At 39.6% G+C, this 21,389-nt stretch overlaps 1 protein-coding gene across 2 annotated transcripts; it reads left to right on the top strand.

The window, feature by feature from the left end:
* The first annotated feature begins 496 nt into the window (after positions 1-496).
* On the top strand, positions 497-18,413 carry mmut (methylmalonyl CoA mutase). Of its 2 annotated transcripts, XR_014869342.1 has the most exons (14): positions 497-614; positions 1,654-2,087; positions 2,178-2,545; positions 2,634-2,791; positions 5,452-5,623; positions 5,784-6,032; positions 6,221-6,332; positions 8,782-8,897; positions 10,153-10,268; positions 11,289-11,420; positions 11,531-11,678; positions 15,686-15,853; positions 16,233-17,105; positions 17,838-18,413. XR_014869342.1 is itself a non-coding variant. In XM_085132808.1 (13 exons), the coding sequence occupies exons 2-13, from the start codon at positions 1,691-1,693 to the stop codon at positions 16,359-16,361; spliced, it is 2,265 nt and encodes a 754-aa protein (XP_084988934.1). In that variant the 5' UTR covers positions 497-614; positions 1,654-1,690; the 3' UTR covers positions 16,362-18,413. The 2 variants fall into 2 exon arrangements, 1 of the variants encoding a protein (XP_084988934.1); XM_085132808.1 differs by having other exon boundaries at positions 16,233-18,413.
* Positions 18,414-21,389: the final 2,976 nt, after the last annotated feature.

The raw sequence follows: 21,389 nt of genomic DNA, 5'->3' as shown, positions 1-21,389 counted from the left end.
TAAGATCCATAAAGGTGTGGTTAGTTAAGTATGTTGTGGGAGAATTTAACCCCATCTAGCATTTTTCGGATGAACTAATATGAAGATACATCACAACCAGATTTGTCCATGTATTTTATCTCAGTTTCAAAACGTGATATGTTGTTACCATTTTTATTTAACTATGGGTTTAAATTATATGCAGTCATTGCACGTCTGTTTTTATCACCTTGAATTTTCCTGAAATCTCTAATAATAATAATAATAATAATAATAATAATAAATTCTCAGTCTTAGCTTCGACAAAACAGGGAATAAGGGTGGTCATTATAAAACAATATGTTTCAATCGCATGACGGTAACTGTACTAATTGTTTACTACAACTGAAACGACATCAATAGCTGAATAACCCAATAAAGCAATTGAAATATACACATACACTAACAACTGTTTGTGTCGCTCATCTCTACGACAGTCAAATATCTTTGCTGTAACGTGTGTTTCCGGTGTAATAGGTCAAAGGGTACTGTAGTTGATTCTCGCAACCGATTGGCTGACTGTCTCTGTTGTCAAACTCCATTGGCTACAGGCACACACGCCTGTCATCTGTCTGAACAAGAAAACAAACGACAAGGTCAGAATTCTGTTGTAATATCTCTGAAAATACTCACTGTTAAACACGCGAGGCACCAATATGCCTCATGTTGTATACCACTGTTTTGCTTTTACGTTTACGCCATTGCAAACGAGTGCAGCTCGGTAACGTTTTACGGCTAGCTGACTTAGCTTAGCCTTAGAGTCTAGTCTTTTTTTTTTTTTTTGCATATTGCTCTCATATAAGTCTGTAGTTTTATTCCACCACAGCGACTTAAACAGCGCGTGGTTTTGTAATTTGATAAAGTGTGATGTAGTCATGTATTTGTTCAGTTTGTTTCTTTACCACTATGCTAATAACTAGTTAGCATCTTCTCTTTTAATTTCTTATCAGCTGCAAGTTAAAATACGCCACCAAAGAGCAGGTGTCCACCGCCTGTTACTTAACTTGATTTAGTCACATTGAAATGCATTTTAAAGGTCAACAAACCATAAAAATTTGATGTGCAGAATATTCGGTCAAATCTGATTCAATCTGCATAAAAGTTTGCAAACTTTGCACACATAAGATTTTAAAAGCTTCTCCTCTGGTAGGTATGCTTCTACCAATAACTTTCAATCTAAAATATAAATGATCTTATAAATTACATTTTAGAACTAAGTGCCATATCTCTCTCTTGTAAATGTCTCTGCTGGTACCCAGGACCAAACCTAGCCGTGACCACGTCGTCCAACACGGCCCATCTCTGTAAACTTAACCACATCACTGCAGACTACCTAGCCTGCACTTACAATCTGCTATAAAGTTTGAGTACATGGATTTATTATCATTTAATTGGCTTTCAAAAACACTTTAGGATATGAAACAGGCAACTCTAGCAATGCATGCAAAATATCTTCCAAAGTAAATTAGAACATTGCATGTAAGCTTTAAATTTATAGTTTATCATGTGACACTTGCTGCTGTGTTTTGTATTAAACTGTCAAACAGATTTAATTAGTCATTAACTGGAAATTGTCAGGTTGTTCCAACTTACTACAACTGCTGATTTGAGCAGCTTTTTCTCTTCTGCCTCCAGGTTTTTCCATGTGTGAGTGATTAAGCCAACAGTAAGCATGCTGACCGCACAGAGGGCATGTGCAGCAATGGCTGCCCGGCACCTGGTTAGAACTTCAGTCTCCTCATCCTTCACACACTGCTCTCTGATCCATACTTCAGTACCCTGTCAGGACCGCGCTGAGCTGCATTCTGAATGGGCCGGTCTGGCTAAGAAACAGCTGAAGGGGAAGAACCCAGAAGATCTGATCTGGCACACTCCTGAGGGGATTAACATCAAGCCCGTGTACACCAAAACAGACTCAAAAGATGTCGCTGATGAACTGCCAGGAGTGTTTCCTTACACTAGAGGGCCCTATCCCACCATGTACACATACAGACCTTGGACTATCAGGCAGTATGCTGGATTCAGCACTGTTGAGGAGAGCAATAAGTTCTATAAAGACAACATAAAGGGTAGGTTTTGTTGTGGTCTATGTTTTTCACATTTCTGCCAAGCTTGCATTGAAATAATTATTACGCTACTCTTTGACCCTCTCGTTTCAGCTGGTCAGCAGGGTCTTTCTGTGGCCTTTGACCTCCCAACACACCGTGGTTATGACTCGGACAACCCCAGGGTCCACGGAGATGTGGGCATGGCTGGAGTGGCTATAGATACAGTTGAGGACATGAAGTTGCTCTTTGATGGAATCCCATTGGAGAAGATGTCTGTTTCAATGACTATGAATGGAGCAGTTATCCCTGTGTTGGCAATGTTTATTGTCACCGGAGAGGAGCAGGGCGTTCCAAAAGAGAAACTAACTGGCACGATTCAAAATGATATTTTGAAGGAATTTATGGTGCGCAACACTTATATTTTCCCCCCGGAACCTTCCATGCACGCCATTGCAGACATCTTTGCATATACCTCTAAGGTATGTACTAGCACAGGTTTAATGAAACCTTTTTTCCGGTGCTGTTGAACACAGTGTAACTGATTTACTACCACGGTCATGTTCACAGCACATGCCTAAGTTCAACTCCATATCCATCAGTGGCTACCATCTTCAGGAGGCCGGCGCCGATGCCATCTTGGAAGTAGCCTACACCATTGCTAACGGCCTGGAGTACTGCCGCACTGGACTGAAAGCAGGGTTAACCATAGATGAATTTGCTCCAAGGTAAAAGTTGACAAAGTGTTTTAATAATAATGTTATTCAATAATAGTTTATATTTCTGAGAAATCTATGATATAACACGTCACAAATGCCTTCAGGATTGCTGCCAGTGATGGTCACAATATCAACAAATGACAGTTGTGATGTTGGTGAATGAATAAGACGCTCAGTAAATGTCCTTTTAGTGACAAAACTTACATTAATATTAATGCACAATGACAGTGATGATGCACATTTAACCAGTAAACAAATCAAACCATTAAATTACTGTGAATCACCATAAAAGCAAAGCCAATTAACCATAAATCTTTAACTATTATCAAAAACAAACATGCATGCTCATCATTTCCGCCGCAATTTACCACAAAAAGAAGGAAAAAAAACCAAATCAAGTTTTTTTGCTAATATGAGTTCAGTCATGCTAAAAGTAACTACATCACATTCATTTGACAATATTAACAGAGGTGCTACAAAGTTATTATTGTAAATTAAATGAGATAAAAAGTAAATAAAAGGTAGGTATTGCTCTATATTTAATACATTTTCAAATATATAGATTCAGTCACAGGGGTGCAGATGATTGGAACCTTATTTTTTGTAAAAGCTGTTTAAACATTTCACATCTGGAGTCTGGTGGTCTTTATATTTAAGGTTGTGGTGTCATTATGCCAGTATTGAAACAGCTCCAGTGAGCCTCCAGATAAGCTTGTTAGGTTACAAGACATGTTTAGAAAAGGCTTAAAATATTTAAACTAAATAATTCCATTGTGAGGAATCCATCTGCTACTGGTGCAGGTTACCAGTCAATTGCTGCTCCAGCAAATTAAACCCAGGATTAGAGCAATAATTTGGGGGGGGGGAGGCTTCAAAGACCAGTTTCAAGACTGTATAAAGAGGGCAACTTTCCTCTGTGGTCTTTGTTCAGGTATATCTCATTTATTAATATGAACCAATATATTAGCTTGTCTAAATGTGTCCATTTAGAGCATTTAGCGATCGTGGTTCAAGAGTTGGAAGTTCGCCTTGTAATCGGAAGGTTGCCAGTTCGAGCCCCGGCTCGGGCAGTCTCAGTCGTTGTGTCCTTGGGCAAGACACTTCACCCGTTGCCTACTGGTGTTGGCCAGAAGGGCCAATGGCGCAATATGGCAGCCTCGCTTCTGTCAGTTTGCCCCAGGGCAGCTGTGGCTGCAACTGTAGCTGCCTCCACCAGTGTGTGAATGGGTGGATGACTGGGTGTGTAAAGCGCTTTGGGGTCCCTAGGGGGGACTAGTAAAAGCGCTATACAAATACAGGCCATTTACCATTTTAGCTCTTTTTTTCCAGAATCTATCAAAAAATTTCTGATAGTTTTCTCTCTCATGTATCAGGTATGAATCATATTTATGTGTGTTTTTATTTATGCACCCTCACAGTCCAGCAGTTTTTCTTCTGGTGTAGAATAAAGGGTGTGTGCTGAGCGCCATCACAACTTAAATATTTACACTTGAAAAATATAAATAAAAAGTCTGGAGCTAACCTCGAGCCCTTCTTATTTCAGCATATTTTGCTAGAAAGATGGGAAATATGTGCAGCAGTTTATTGAAACATGTGCAAACACAAATGTCTGTGAGGTTAAAGCAGAGTTCCTACAGCTCTAACAAGCTTGAACTGGGGATGTTGTTTTTTGTGACAGGCTGCTGAGAACAAAGAGCCTAAAGAGACTATTAAAAATTGGTCCTTTGCCTGTTATGTGTAGACTTAACACAGGTTCATCACTTGAGTTTGGTGCCTTTTTATGTTTGAATGATTCATAGGTTGGTGTTAAGCGGCTTAACAAACTAAAAAATTCCTCTGAAAATGGTCAGGTAAAAGCACTGGACTGAAAATATGTGAAAAAGCAACCAAATGTCCCAAATCTTCAGGAATCCTGGAGAACTATTGCTCAAAAACATTACAAAAAATGACAAGAAAGTTGCTCCTTGTAGGTAAAATATATATAAAAAGAGTTTTGCTCGGAACTGTATTTTATTTCTTGAGAAGACTAATCACTGTAGGGAACCTAATTCCTATTAAGAAGCCTATCTTTCCCATTTTTTGACACAAATCTGGGGTTGGAGGCATTTGGTGAACTTGCAATGAATGACCCAAATATGTGATGAAAAACCTTTCCATGTCTTTCCTGTAATTGCTGCTTAGCAGCTGACGTGCACACTGATCCCAGGATATTTGCAGTGTGCCAAAATCAATTGAAATAGTAGCTTCGCCAATTTATTGCCGGGGCTGTGCTTTTCATAAATGTCAGACTGAGACAGATCAGGCAGTTGAATTAGGTTGGATATGAAATTGTAATTATTCAGATCGTTATTATTTGGCGCCGTCTGCAGTTGATTTTGGATGATGTACCCTCTTGATTTGGAAAGTGCTGGATAAGGATGGCAAATAACAGGAAGGGAAGAAAGGTTATATCCCAAACAACGATCTGATTGATCTGATTTTTAGCTAACTTGTACCACATACCAGTGACCATTATTATCTGGCTGCTTAGTGACTTTTATATAATCCATAATAAGGCACCAAGGCCTCTTTTTCTTTTCTTTTTCTGTATAAAAAACACGAAACTCTACGCTGGTTTTATTTATTTTTAACAAACCTCTCTTTTGACATTTTTGTGTTTTTCTTTTCAGGCTGTCGTTCTTCTGGGGCATCGGGATGAATTTCTACATGGAAATTGCCAAGCTGAGGGCAGCCAGGAGGTTATGGGCTACGCTCATTAAAGAAAATTTCCAGCCCAAGAATGCCAAGTCTCTCCTCCTGCGCACACACTGCCAGACCTCAGGCTGGTCTCTCACTGAACAAGTAAGTATGAATTGTTTTATTGATGCTCTCACAGTACGAGGAGATAATCGGCCAACTTTGAGATCCTGAATTGTTAGATTTCGAAATCTGCAAATAAAGACAGAAATGTAAAATTGTAACTGAATTAATCAGTATTAATGTGCCATGTGACCGCTCTCAGGATCCATACAACAATGTGATCCGCACGGTGATTGAAGCCATGGCCGCTGTGTTTGGGGGGACCCAGTCGCTGCACACCAACTCTTTCGATGAAGCTCTGGGCTTGCCCACCGTGAAAAGCGCTCGCATCGCCAGGAACACTCAGATCATCATCCAGGAGGAGTCGGGCATCCCCAAAGTTGCAGATCCTTGGGGAGGCTCGCACATGATGGAGGCTCTCACAGATGATGTCTATAACACTGCTTTGAAGGTTGGTCGCAGGGCCGAAGGCCGTAACCAGAGCGGTGAATTCATTATCGATTAACCCATTTTTGACCTGAATCTTGTATTATGCAGGTTTTATTTCTCCTTTGCTCCAACTGCTCTTGCTGTAGCTTTAGAACAGCAACACATAATCATAAAGAGATTCTTTTATAGCCGGTCTTTTGCTTTTTATAGTTTATTAAAGACATCGAAGAGATGGGAGGCATGGCCAAAGCGGTAGCCGAGGGAATTCCAAAGCTCCGTATTGAGGAATGTGCTGCTCGTAGACAGGCCCGCATTGACTCAGGTACTGCATTAAGGTGTTTTCTTCATAAGGCCTTAAAGCCTCTCTTTCTTTAACCTCCCTCCTGACTTTAATTACTTAAAGCAGTCCTAACATTTAACCTGCCCTCTGCCTGTGCTGCAGTGAAACGGAGAATTTACATCCCAATTCAAAGAGAAAAAAACAGAAAGAAGTGGTTAGAAAATCTCTAAAACACATATTTTATTCACAATAGAACATAGAAAACATCAAATGTTTCAACTGATTTTATATTTTATGAAGAGTATTAGCTCATTTTAAAACATGTCTGAAAAAAGTTGGGACGGTGGCAACGAAAGGCTGGAAAAGTGTCATTTTGTAACTATCTAGGTTAACTGGCAACAGGCTACTAACATGATCGGGTATAAAAAGAGCATCTTAGACAGGCAGATGTTCATCAATCTCCCAAAACTGGTTAGATATTTCTAGAATAATTACATGATCTGCAGAACGTAATATCATCAAATGATTCTGAGAATCTGGAGAAATATCTGTGCGATAGGGACGGGATGAACATCAAGTCTGTGTGCCCGTGACCAGTGTTGGTCAAGTTACTTAAAAAAAGTAATCAGTAACTAATTACTAATTACTTCCCCAAAAAAAGTAATCCCGTTACTTTACTGATGACTTATTTTCAAAAGTAATTAATTACTTAGTTACTTTTTAAAAACACGATTTACAACCTGAATAGGTGATAAAGCGATAGATGTTTCAAATGGAAAAGTCTCTTTTTAAAACTTGTTTTATCAGTTTTAATCTTTTAACTTTATGCATCAAGCAAAAATTTAATTATATGCAACATTCTCTGACTGGAAGAAATTAGTTTAACATTTAAACCTATTTTCTGCACATTCCAGCACATAAAATAAAATAATTTTTGTGTTTACACTCAGTCTTTCAAATAGATGCAAGTAAAACACAGCAGAAAATAAATAAAGTCAAAGACTAGCGGTCCTGTTGCTCTATTTTCACCTGTAAAGCAGGAGTGGGGTAGGCGGAGGTTTACCCTGGTGCAGGTGTGCAGCGGTCAGTGGAAGAATCCGCGAGTTTCTCTGTGAGTTTCCCATTACGTCGTAGCTACTCGGTGCTTGTTTGGAAGTTTAGGGGTTTTTTCGCTGTAAAAAGAAGTTTTCTTCCCACGCACAACGGACACTAATGTTTTTGTCACTTTTTATGGAATCAAACTCAAAGTAAGGTCAGTACTTCCACGCTTTAAACGCTGCACGCTCATACTCTCTCCGCACTCGATATATGATCCATTGTTGATCTGCACACAGCTGTTGTCACGAACGTCGCACTCGCTTACGTCACTGTCATGAGACATTCTCGCAAAAAAATCACGGTTTTAGTAACGCAGTAACGCAGCGTTCCTACAGGAAAGTAATGGTAATCTAATTACCGTTTTTGCAATAGTAATCCCTTACTTTACTCGTTACTTGAAAAAGTAATCGGATTACAGTAATGCGTTAGAAGTAACCTGTGACACAAAACAGACATGATTCTGTCACTCAGAAATCAGTGCAGCACTTGCAGAAATCACTGTTGCTTGAAGACGTTTCACCTCTCATCCGAGAAGCTTCTTCAGTTCTAAGGTCAAATGGTGGAGAGTCCCAGATTTAAACCCAGCTACCATTTGACCTTAGAACTGAAGAAGCTTCTCGGATGAGAGGTGAAACGTCTTCAAGCAACTTAAAGAAGTCCAGACGCTTTTCTTTGCAAGCTCCTTTGACTACGATGACCTGGATGACTGAGAACCTTCACAGACACACTGTCTCTGAATATTCTCTGAGCCACAGTGAGGGAAAGTGTAAAACTAGTGTGTGATTGAATGAACTGAAGTTTGAACTTCTTTTTGGAAAACACTGAGGCTGTGTCCTCTGTAATAAAAAGGAGAGGGACTATTTATTGGCAACTTGACGATCTGAAAAGACGCCGTGAGTGCTGAAAGGTATAAAACAGGTTTTAGAGCAGCACTTACTCCATCCAGATGTATTTCCTTTTCAGGGAAGGCCTTTCATATTTCAGCAAGATGATGCCAAACGGCATACACTGTCTTTCACAGCTGTGTGACTTCGTGCTAAATTCATCAGTTGAAAACATTTGAAATATCATGAAACTAAAAAAAGCTGCTTGTCTCCTCCATTTACAGACTGTCGTTAAAAGAAGAGCTGATGCTACGCAGCAGTAAACATGGCCGTGTCCCAACTTTTTAGAGATGTGTTGCTGCCATAACATTAGAAATGAGCTAATATTTTCATTAAACACTGCAGTGTCGCAGTTTACATGTATTTGAAGTTGTATGTTTAAAAGGATAACCTTTCTCACCAGATGCGTCATAATGATCTTCATTTCTTCTCATCGTCGCCCTAATAACTTACCATTTACTTCCTTTGTGTCTGTCATTTATCCTCTGGCGTTCTCCTGAATGTTTCAGGCTCAGAAGTTATTGTTGGTGTGAACAAGTACCGTCTGGAGACGGAGGAGACGGTGGAGGTCCTGGCCATAGATAACACCGCTGTGCGCCAGAAGCAGATTGAAAAACTGAAAAAGGTCAGTGGTACGGTTAACAGCTTGATGAGTTGGCAGTATGACAGGTATGATATACATGCGCCTTTTAATCGGCACAGGAGTTTTTTTCTTTCTTTAAACTGGAAAAACGGTCTGCAGAGTTTGGGAAACATCAAGGCTTTCTAATCTTCTAATGGTTTTTTAATTTCACCGTTCCAAAACAGCAATGATCATTCAAGACACTTTATATTATAAGGTTTGCCCTTTAAAGCCTTTAAATGTTAGAAATAAAAATCTATTTTCCTTTGAACATTGAGTGTTTATTGAACTTTCTCTCACATTAAAAAAATATTAAATATATATATTTTTTCTTTGCAGTTACTGCTTAAAAACTTATTTTGCACTTTATTTAGGTATTTGGGAGAAGACTCAAAAACTTTTGTACTGAATACAATAAAATACTTTGTTGGGTTCAGACCCTACAGCATTATTTAGGATAGTTACACATCCTGAGACACTGAGCTATCTGCGAAATGTACTTTTCTACATATGATCCCAGTTTGGTGACATAACCAAGTGATGAATATAAAAATTCATCACGATTTTCCGCACACAAAAGTAAGTAAGTAAGTAAAAAGTAAGTAACATTTATTTATATCGCGCTTTTCATAGATAAAAATCACAAAGTGCTTTACAGCACAAGAAATGGAAATATAAACAATGTAACAGTAAATAAAACAGTAAAAACAACCTAAGAAGAAATTAATCAAATGCTTTTCTAAATAAAAATGTCTTCAGCTGTTTTTTATAAGAATCAACATGCAGCGCAGAGGAAGACACAACCGTAGTGCCGCTGCCTGATCGGCCAATCACCACGAGTTTTAAAACGAGTGCGCGGTACCTCCAGCAGTCTCTGGTCTAATGAACTTAAAGCTCGAGAAGATGAATGCGGTTTCAGCAGGTCAGATAAATATTGGGGAGCTGTAACTTACAGGCAACCAGTGAAGGGAGGCTAAAATATGAGATCTTCTCTTGGTGCCTGTTAAGAGACGTTCTGCAGCATTGTGCACAGTCTGACGACGATTTAAGGCTGATTTGTTAAAACAAGTAAAAAGACCGTTACAGTAGTCTGAATGGGAAGAAATAAAAGCATGAATAATCATCTCAAGTTCAGGCTTTGACACCATTAGTCTGAGTTTTGAAATATTCCAAACCTGTATAAGTAGTATAAACAACAGCATGATGGATTAAAACATTTAAGTGCCATGTTTATATCGCATTGCCTCCTTTTCTTTAGGCGAGGGAGAGCCGTGACCCTGAGAAAGCCAAGAAGTGTCTGGCTGCCATTGAGGAGTGTGCCCGAACCAGGGAGGGCAACCTTTTGGCTCTGGCTGTGGAGGCATCAAGAGCCAGGTCAGAACTGATTCAGAAAGCTCTTTTGATCAGTCTTATGTCTGCATGAATGCTGCTTCAAAACCTCAGTCAGGCTGCAGTTTTATTCTGGTCTGTTGTTCCTTTGTTAGTCTAAATCGTTTCCTAATCAGTGCCTTCAAATGAGCACAGTAACCTTTTCCAGCCCTAGATAACTGCTATTAAATGCACCCGCCCCCTTTTATTATATCCTGTGTGAATGTATTTACCACTACACTGTAATCCACTCTGTGCTTTTTCTTCAAGGGGTTTTTGTTTTTGGGTAACTTTTAGCACCGGTTTTCAATTTCCTTTCATACCCAAAACTGTTATGTGACAAACCAAATCACGAGGAGTAGAAGGTTAAAGGGCGTAAAACATAGAATATAATCGATATATAATGTCATCTCTACACACCAGCAGACCTGCAGCCTGTTCATGTGCTACAGCTTCTACAATACCAGAGTCTGACTGGTGTGTTCTGATAATCTGCAGCAGGTTATTTAATAGTCATTAGTTACTCTGATATTAGGTTAAGAAGCCGGTCACATGTGAAATTAAACGTTATAGTTACATTATCGACCTTACTCTCTGGTCTTATGTGAGAATGTAATTATGAACTGTGTAACACTTGGGTGCAATATTATGTGAAGAGTTCACGTGCTAATTGCAGCTTATTTCCTTGGAGGCAGGGGGATAGCCTGACTGGGAACGCTTATTCGGTTATCTCTAAAAAACCATTTAAATTCCTTCTAATATGTTTTTTCATATAAACACAAGTGCCTCGCTAATTTACATTTGAACAGCTGATTTAAAATTAGCAGTAAAATTACGTATCTGTTGCTTTTTTATTACCATCTGCGGATCAGTGACGACACGAGAGCTCCCATAATTCATAATGAGCATACAATGATAAAATTTGTAATGCTATAATTAAAAAACAGGCTATTAGTGTATTAAGTGTGGATATCTTAAAATAGTACTTAATGATTATTTATCGCTCGAATCTGCTCCTTTCTGCAGATGCTCTGTTGGTGAGATAACCGAAGCCATGAAGAAGGTGTTTGGTGAACACAAGGCCAGCACCAGGATGGTGAGCGGGGCTTACCGCACTGAGTTCGGAGAGCATGAAGAGATCACTCTGGCCAATAACAGGTAGAAAATAATAACAATTTATTTCATGATCTTTATAATTTACATGCTAGACTCTCGATTTGCTGATTCAAGTAAAATTCTTCTTCTCCCCCATAAAAAAACAAACAAAGAGTTGCAGAGTTCAAGAGGCATGAGGGGAGGAATCCTCGATTGCTGGTGGCAAAGATGGGGCAGGACGGTCACGACAGAGGTGCCAAAGTTATCGCCACGGGGTTTGCAGACCTGGGCTTCGATGTAGACATCGGACCACTGTTTCAGGTGAATGTTGTACCAAGGATTTTACTGCCTGTAATGACCTCAATCTGATAATATATATATCAGAATTGTTTCTTTTTGTTCATTTGTTTCAAAATTCAAATTCAAATTTTATTTGTCTCATACACAGTACGATATGCAGTGAAATGCTTACACAACTGCTCGTGACCTAAAGAAAAAAAAAGGCTATGAATAAGATAGGAAATAAATATGAAAATTAAAAAGGGTAAATTTAACTAGGAAGGAATAAAATATAAAAATTAAAGTTAAAAATTAAATAACTGTACAACAAAATACACAAATACACAGTGTAGAAATATATAAGAATGTATGAGATATATATATATATATATATATATATATATATATATATATATATATATATATATATATATATATATGTGTGTGTATATATGTATATGTGTGTGTATATATATATATACACACACATATATATACACACACACACACACACACACACACACACACACATATATATATATATATATACATATATATATATACACACACATATATATATATATACATATATATATACACACACACATACAGTTGTGGTCAAAAGTGTACATACACTTGTAAAGAATATAATATAATGGCTCTACCGAGCGTCCCGTTATTTCTAAAACTCTGATTTTTCCCTGATAGAGTGATTGGAACAAATACTACTTTGTCACAAAAAACATTCATGAAGTTTGGTTCTTTAATGACTTTATTATGGGTCAACAGAAAAAAGTGATCACATCTGCTGGGTCAGAAATATACATACAGCAGTGCTAATATTTGGTTACATGTCCCTTAGCCATTTCCACTGCAATTAGGCGCTTTTGGTAGCCATCCACAAGCTTCTGGCAAGCTTCTGGTTGGATCTTTGACCACTCCTCTTGACAGAATTGGTGCAGTTCAGTTAAATTTGATGGCTTTCTGACATGGACTTGTTTCTTCAGCATTGTCCACATGTTTTCAATGGGGTTTAAGTCAGGACTTTGGGAAGGCCATTCTAAAACCTTTATTCTAGCCTGATTTAGCCATTTCTTTACCACTTTTGATGTGTGTTTGGGGTCATTGTCCTGTTGGAACACCCAACTGCGCCCAAGACCCAACCTGTGTGCTGATGATTTTAGGTTATGTTGAAGAATGTGAAGGTAATCCTCCTTCTTCATTATCCCATTTACTCTCTGTAAAGCACCAGTTCCATTGGCAGCAAAACAGCCCCACAGCATAATACTCCCACCACCATGCTTGATTGTAGGCATGGTGTTCTTGGGGTCAAAGGCCTCACCTTTTCTCCTCCAAACATATTGCTGGGCATTGTGGCCAAAAAGCTCGATTTTTGTTTCGTCTGACCACAGAACTTTCCTCCAGAAGGTCTTATCTTTGTCCATGTGATCAGCAGCAAACTTCAGTCGAGCCTTAAGGTGCCGCTTTTGGAGCAGGGGCTTCCTTCTTGCACGGCAGCCTCTCAGTCCATGGAGATGCAAAACACGTTTGACTGTGGACAATGACACCTGTGTTCCAGCAGCTTCAAATTCTTGGCAGATCTGCTTTTTGGTGATTCTTGGTTGACTCTTCACCCTCCTGACCAATTTTCTCTCAGCAGCAGGTGATAGCTTGCGTTTTCTTCCTGATCTTGGCAGTGACGAAACAGTGCCATGCACTTTATACTTACAAACAATTGTTTGCACTGTTGCTCTTGGGACATGCAGCTGCTTTGAAATGGCCCCAAGTGACTTTCCTGACTTGTTCAAGTCAATAATTCGCTTTTTCAGATCCATGCTGAGCTCCTTTGACTTTCCCATTGTGGCGTTTGTGGGTGTTTGTATCCAATGAGCCCTATTTAACTGGCCTGAGAGAAGTCACCAGCTGTCGTCACTCATAATCACTCACAAGCAGTTAAGAGGCCATGCTATGAAGCTCAGTTCACTGACAACTTTCTAAGTCACCAAAATTGCTAATTCATGTTGCTGTATGTATATTTCTGACCCAGCAGATGTGATCACTTTTTTCTGTTGACCCATAATAAAGTCATTACAGAACCAAACTTCATGAATGTTTTTTGTGACAAAGTAGTATTTGTTCCAATCACTCTATCAGGGAAAAATCAGAGTTTTAGAAATAACGGGACGCTCGGTAGAGCCATTATATTATATTCTTTACAAGTGTATGTACACTTTTGACCACAACTGTATATATATACACACACATATATATATACACACACATATATATACACACATACATATATATACACACACGTGTATATATATATATATATATATATATATATATATATATATATATATATATATATATATATATATATATATATATAAGAACCATATGTGTGGGTCAGTACTGTGTGGCGGTGTGATTGAGAGACCGTATCGCCTGCGGGAAGAAGCTCCTCCTCAGTCTCTCTGTGTTGGTCTTCAAGGAGCGGAATCGCTTTCCTGACCTCAGCAGAGAGAACAGTCCGTTGTTGGGATGGCTGAGGTCCAGCACCGCCTGCTGTAGATTGAGTGCAGGTCAGGGAGCTCGGAGCGGATGGTGCGCTCTGTCCTGCATGGTGCTGTTCCCAAAACTGGTTGAGATGTTTCCCGTCAGGATGCTCTCCATGGTGCACGAGTAAAAGTTCCTGAGTTTCGGTACCGTGTTATTGTCGGTGCTTACTGCAGCTGTCACACTCGAGTGGAAGAGAAGTGTTATTAATATACATGCAATACAAAAACTGTAGGCTCGGGGCTCTGAGCTGCAGCTATGTCGATTGGGTGTCTGCACTAAGTTTGGCATCGATATGGTGCTCCTTGGGGAGCCCGAGACCACCAGGTTGTCTAAGGAGAGGTGCAGCTGCGCCCAGGCCACACCCCGCCACATGCAGTTTTTCTGTGATTTGAAGTGTCCGAGGTATTTAAGGTTTTCTTTTGTGTTAAAGAGTAGTTAAAATAATAACTGATGCTCACACCTCAGATTTCTATGTAATCGGAAAGGTTTTGCTCTCTACATAATGCTCTGTAATGTGAGGAAATGCTAGTACTGACGAGCTACATCAATGGCGACGAACACCGACTCCATACTGCTTTAGCTTTAAGTGAATTTCAGATACATATATAAGCTGAAAACATGCTGTCGGCGATTGTCATAACTTTTAAAAAATGAATGACATGCAATCGCCGCATCTTTGTTGGACAGTTCAAAAGTTCAGACAACCTAAAGGTGCTTATTTAAGCTTCGCCAGATGATCTGTGTGCATTTTGAATTGGGTGAGCCCTACAGCTAATGATGTCACACTTTGTTGGCATGAGTTCACACCACTGATCACAGGGCTTGGTGTTAAGCTCAGCTGGTGGTAAGTAAAGCGTGGCGTTAAACTGCTGTTATTTTTAGCCCAGCTCATAAAAAAAGACAGAGGGAACTCAATTATTAATATTTAAGTGTTACGCTGTTTCTGAAAAAACGGGAAAAATTAATCAAGACAACATATCAAATATTGAAACTAAGAGATGTGACTGTGAAATAGGGTTTAGAAAACACTCGTTAAAAACTGTTGGGAGTGACTTCACGTTGTAATGCTTTACACAGTTGCCTAACAACCAAGAGATCCCCACTTAGATGGTGGGAGGAGACAAAAATCTCTCTGGGGTTTTGTCAGGAAAAAAACTAAGAGAAATGTAAATGGAAAAATAAATCTAGTAATGTGAGTTTGAGTCTTTTAGAAGTAATGATGGGCTCTGTGAAAGACTGTGTAGGCACAGTCAACAAATAAAAAATAACATTTCTAGATGGAAAAGCAAGTTTTTGGAGGTTCCATCGTTATTAAAATGTGACACATGAAAACAAAAAGACACATTAAGTGATCTTTGGGCATTTTGGCAGTTCTACATTTAATACAGTAGCAGCATTACTGTTGCATTCATGTTTATTTCCCTTAAATCCTGCCCACCTCACTCTGAGTTATTTGTGTTTTCCTCTTCTTTCTTTCTCCTAAACAGACCCCCCGGGAGGTGGCCCAGCAGGCGGTAGATGCAGACGTTCACTGTGTCGGGGTCAGCACGCTGGCCGCAGGACACAAGACCCTGGTGCCCGAGCTCATCAAGGAACTCCAAAAACTCAACAGGCCAGATATACTTGTCATCTGTGGAGGTGTCATCCCACCCCAGGTAAACAGTCCATGCATGGTTTCCTTTGGATAATTAAAGCATTTTATCTCCTAATGCGCCTTTTTTTAGAGCCTGAAATGTAAGTCTAAGATTGTAGGTTTGAAATTAAACAGGTGAAAAACATAAGCTATAAAAGTGTCTTTCTTTCCATCTCTTTCCTATTAGCTTAATATTTGCTGAACACTTAAATCCTTTTACCTTTCAAGGATTATTGAAGTTGTGGTAATTAATTGGCAATATCCATCCCACTCCAGATAATAAAAGTTTAATTACTATTTCGTTTTTTAAGAGTGCATCGCCTTTTTAAAGATTAAAACATTTACCAACATTGCCTGAACACCGTGAATCTAAACCGTGTGACGCCTCTGTTTGAATGCAGGACTACGAGTTCTTGTACCACAGTGGCGTATGCGCCATCTTTGGCCCAGGAACCAGGATCCCACAGGCTGCAGTGGAGGTTATTGACAACATTGAAAAGAGCCTGGAAAAGAATCGACAAGCAATGTGAAAGCAAACTGCTTGTTCAAGCGTCTGTACAGGATCAGTCTGACTGGTAGCACGAGGATGTAAAAGAAAAAGCAAGACTAATTGTTACATTTAGTTTTTTTAACAACACTCAAAATGAACAATGTAACGTCACACAAACCTCCTCAGTAGGATTTGAATGACGTTTGTTAATGATTTCACCCTTTGCATCATACCTGTGTGATCTGTATTGATTTCTTAATCAGTCTGATTATAATACATCTGAAATTCCAGAAAATTCCAAAGTGTAAAAGAAAGCACTTATTATACACGTTATTCCAATTAGGATTATGATGTGACAGAAATTTGCTCTTTTTTCTTTTTTTACAATCCAAGATAAAACACGGGGAAAACCACAAACCTGCTTTGAATGTATTTTTTGAAATGTCTCTGTGTAATTTAATAACGTAGCAGAGTGTGATTAGTGCCAGTGTGGTGGAGATGGATCAATCCTCTTATATAACTTTATCCCTGCCTCTTATTTTCATGGATATGATAGTCCTGTAAGTGGCCTTCTGTCGCTCTGATCTCGACTCTTTGCATCAATCATAAATTTGTTCCCCGTCACAGTGGTCGGAGTTTATGAAGCCGTTACAGAAAAGTATTTTTCTGATTGTGACTCTGAATTCGGTTCACTGGTCTTTACTCAAAATAAATACTATGAACTTTGGAAATGTATAAGCTGAAGCATGTTCTTGTTGTGAAAGGACAAAAGATGACAATTTAAGTGAAGTGACTTAGGCTACGTTCACACTGCTGGCGAAAGCGCATTAAATCCGATTTTTTGACCCTATGTGACCCATATCCGATCATGCTGTGACAGTGTGAACGGCACAAATCCGATATTTTCAAATCCGATCTGGGTCACTTTCGTATGTGGTGCTGAATCCGATACATATCCGATGTTTCAGAAAGCGACTGCTGTTTGAACGGTCGTGTCGCATTAAATCCGTCTTTTACGTCACTGACACAAGACAGACGCCAATTTTCAGCGCCGGAGAAGACATCGTGAACGCTTCCTGGCCATCCGGTGAAACTGTTGGGAAGACAACGTTGGAGAAACGTGAACATTTTATTTGTACTGTATAATCTGCAGATTCTGACAGAAATCTGCAGCTATCCTTTGAAGCACCGCTCCTCTAAAACAGCAATAAGGATCATTATTAGGTTATTTACATTATTATGTAAATAACAAAATAACTTAAAGCAAAAATTGGGAAACAAAGTCCGAAACGAGTCTTTATATTAAGGGCCATCAGTCAAACAATACTGTTTGCTCTGGGTCTAAACAGAGCGCGTTGTGTGTGATGTCTTCTTTTGCGCATGCGGGCCGCTTTGAGCGTTCACACTAGAGCGCGTTTGCTGTCGCATTTTATTTGTAGTGTGAACGAGCAGACAAAAAAATCGGATTTGATCAAAAAATCGGAATTGAGCATTAAGACCTGCAGTGTGAACGTAGCCATAGTTGCAGGTGCATAGTGATCTGGTCTGAGTATCTTAGGAACTACTGATTTACTGGGATTTCCACACACAACCATCTGTAGACTTTATAGAAAATGGTGTGAAAAAGAGAAAAATATCCAGTGAGCAGCAGCTGAGTGAAAAGGCCTTGATGATGTCAGAGCTCGGAGGAACGTGGCCTGCTTTAGCTGATAAGAAGGTAACAAAAAACAAGTAACTTATATGAACTCTTGTTACAACCAAGGTAGGCAGAAGAGCATCTCTAAACGCACGGTGCAGAGTAGAGTTTGCATGGGCTCACCGAAATTGATGAAGATTATAAAAATGCTTCCATTACTGATGAGTCTCAATTTCGGCCCTGACATTTGATTGGGAGGGTCAGAATCTGGCTGAACCTCCTAGGACATATGTGGACATCACATTTTGGGTTATTTAGACCAAAATACTCAATTTTGCTCTACATGGGCCTGATATCCACTTATGAGGACATTATCCTGCTACTGTTCTATCAAAATTTTAAATGAATATCCTCATTTGTGGCTCTCATTTTTCTTAAAAAAAAAAAAAAAGGTAATTCTTTGTTTTTTCTGTTCTTCGGGCCCCGATATGCCCAAATATCAAAGAGAAATTAAAAATGCATGTTGTGGAAGAGTCTTAGGAGGATAAACATGAAAGCAGGACTCCGTCCTTCCTGGGTGCAGACTCCTGGTGGTGGTTCAATGGTGTGGGAGACATTTTTGGGCGGCTCCTTGTACCAAGTGAACATTGACACCACAGCCTGAGTATTTTTGTTTTGAACATCCATTCCTTCATGACCACAGTGCACCCATATTTTAATGTCACTCAATAGAGTTCAGATCATTGGAAACTGGTTTCTTAACACGACGATGAGTTCACTGTATTCAGATGGATATTCAGTGGTGCACATGGTTACAGTTTGTATTCTGCTCTCAAGATGACCTTTAATTGAATCAATGCACATCTGAAATGCATACTAAGAGCAAAGGAATACATGTATATGAAATACTTGCAAATTCACACCCTTCTGCCTTTAATGGATTTATACGTCAGCTGGCGTTGGCGACCTTTATGCCCCGATTTTAAAACGAGACTAAGAAAACATAGACTTAAATGTCAGTCTCCAAAAGCAGGCTGTTGCTCTTTCATTATTCGTGTTGGAGATCGAATGTGTGATTGTCATTTTCCAAGACTTTAATGCATTCATTAAGTGTTTATTTTCAAATATGCGCAAAAAAAAATACATAAATATGTTCAGTGTTCAGAACGCTACATTCACAAATCACGATCGTCAACAGTAGTTACAAGTTGCAAGAAATAAAAAAGTCTACTTGCCACACACAGCAAAATTAAAACACCAACTCCAATATCAAAGGCAAAGGGAGTTACCATCAGCAGAAGATTCAGTTCCTGCCACCATTTAAGTCGATGTCTCAACACTAAACCAACCTTTCACAACACACTTGTATTAGAGAAGTGTTTTGAAAATGTAACGCACTTCACATTCTGGCTCCACATTTAAAAACAAGGATGTAGACTATGACTAAAAGCAGCTAGTGTTCATGACTTTGACTGAAAACGAATGAAAGCAAAGCCACGTGTTCTGTTTCATTACACTGATTCCAGGCAAACACAGTCTTAATCAAGAACGAACTCTTTCAGATGCTATCAAACAAAAGACCATCCCAATACAGATATTTACCAGGACACACGGCCACACACTGTTAGCATTAAAGCTACAAAAATAAACAAAACAAAGAAAATTCTATGTCTGTAATTTTAATTTCATGAGCTTGAGCAGATGGCGGGATTTTACGGAGCCCCGCAGGTAGGGTTGCCAACCGTCCCTTAAAAAACGGAATCGTCCCGTATTTAGAAACAAAAGTACACGTCCCGTATTGAGCTAATAAGGGACGCACTTTGTCCCGTAATACAGTGAGAATCAAAAGTAGTCTATAAGTTTTAATGTAATTAACGCTTTGTTTGAAACCATAATTCCCAGCCCCGCCCCTGCTTTGTGACCAATGAGCTGACAGCACACTTATGACAATTCGAGTATGACAATTCAGATTACCGCTCATCTCATTGGTTGAGGAAAGGTCGCTTGCGGAGAAAATACCGGAAGACAACAGATGACCACAACAAAAAGCATGGCCAACAGGGAAATAAACGCCGACACTGCGGTGCAAGTCTCAGACGACAGTACACCTGAAGCTGGGCAAACACTGCGATTTTCAAACTGCACGATTGGCTCGCATGGGTTATAAGTTCGTAGGTCACGATGCAGGGTCTCACACTATACCGCCCGATGCTCTGATGCGACCTGAGTCACACTGTGCCTCCATAAAATGAAGGTTATAACAGAAAATCTGTCGCTCGCTCTCCCTCTCTGTCTTTCACTCACACAGACACACACCGCCATCAACTTTGCTAAATTACTAATGACAAACATGATCAGGCAGCTGTGATTGAGCAGCAATGTAAATCCAACTATTTTCACGGTTGTTGTGGTCGTGATAATTTGGTGATGCCACATCGAAAAGGCTCGGATGAGCTTTCCAAAGTTCTACAAGTTGTGCCTCCATCGCTTGTGTCCAGATCACACGCTGCACAGCCGTGCTGCTCCGTCTTTTTCACCGACGTTTACGTGTTTGCGCGTGAGCAGTGTGAGCGGCTGCGGTGACACCCTCACGAGCGATTGATGATCGGGAGCTGGTCGTGAGGTGTTAATCGCTTCTCGTTACCCCACGTATACTACACTATGCACGATGAAGGCCAAAATCGGGCCGATCACGACTCAAAAATCGGCTCAAAATGGGCCAAAAATCGCACAGTGTGAGCCAGGCATTAGACCAGCAATGTTTGTGCCTCTCAGAGAAAGAAAAAAAGGCTGCAAAAGTGCAGGGAAGAATGGGAAAAGGAAAACACCTGGCTGGAAAAGTTCACGATAACACCTATAAAGCGCACTGCACTGTGTGCCGGCGCACTTTTTCCATAGGCATGCTTCTAATGGTGGGCACATGAAGAACATGAGGGGCGTGAAAGCTCGGGGAACCCTTAACCAATTTTTGTCTACCAGGCCACGGCAGAACCAGATATGGTAAACACTGGTTTGTTTGTTTTTAAACCCTCTGGTTAAGGTTAAAATGGGCATGTGCAGTGAATATCAGCGCTATGTGGCCAGAAGTGTGGTAATATAATTTATTTTGTGTAATAAACAACTGCAAGGATAGATGATTACAACAAATAGATGAGTAATACATAAAAGTAATACATAGATGAATAATGATGATGAGTTATGATGCGTAATCATGGGAACAAGTGGGTTTACAAACGGGAGCAAAAGCTGAAATAATGCCTCTGCTGAAGCCAATTGCACTAAATGCACTAAATGTGCACTGTTACAAGAATATTTTTCTTTCTATTATTTTCTATTAATTTATATAATTTTAAGTTAAGCAGGACAGAGTTCTTTTAAAGAAAGATTTACTTTTATTATCAAAAGTTAAGCATGACAGGCTTCTGTTTAAGA

Source organism: Neolamprologus multifasciatus, chromosome 15 (assembly GCF_963576455.1).
Source record: "Neolamprologus multifasciatus chromosome 15, fNeoMul1.2, whole genome shotgun sequence".
NCBI lineage: Eukaryota > Metazoa > Chordata > Actinopteri > Cichliformes > Cichlidae > Neolamprologus > Neolamprologus multifasciatus.
Note: the sequence above shows the minus strand (reverse complement) of the source record. Positions and strands in the feature narration are given on the sequence as shown.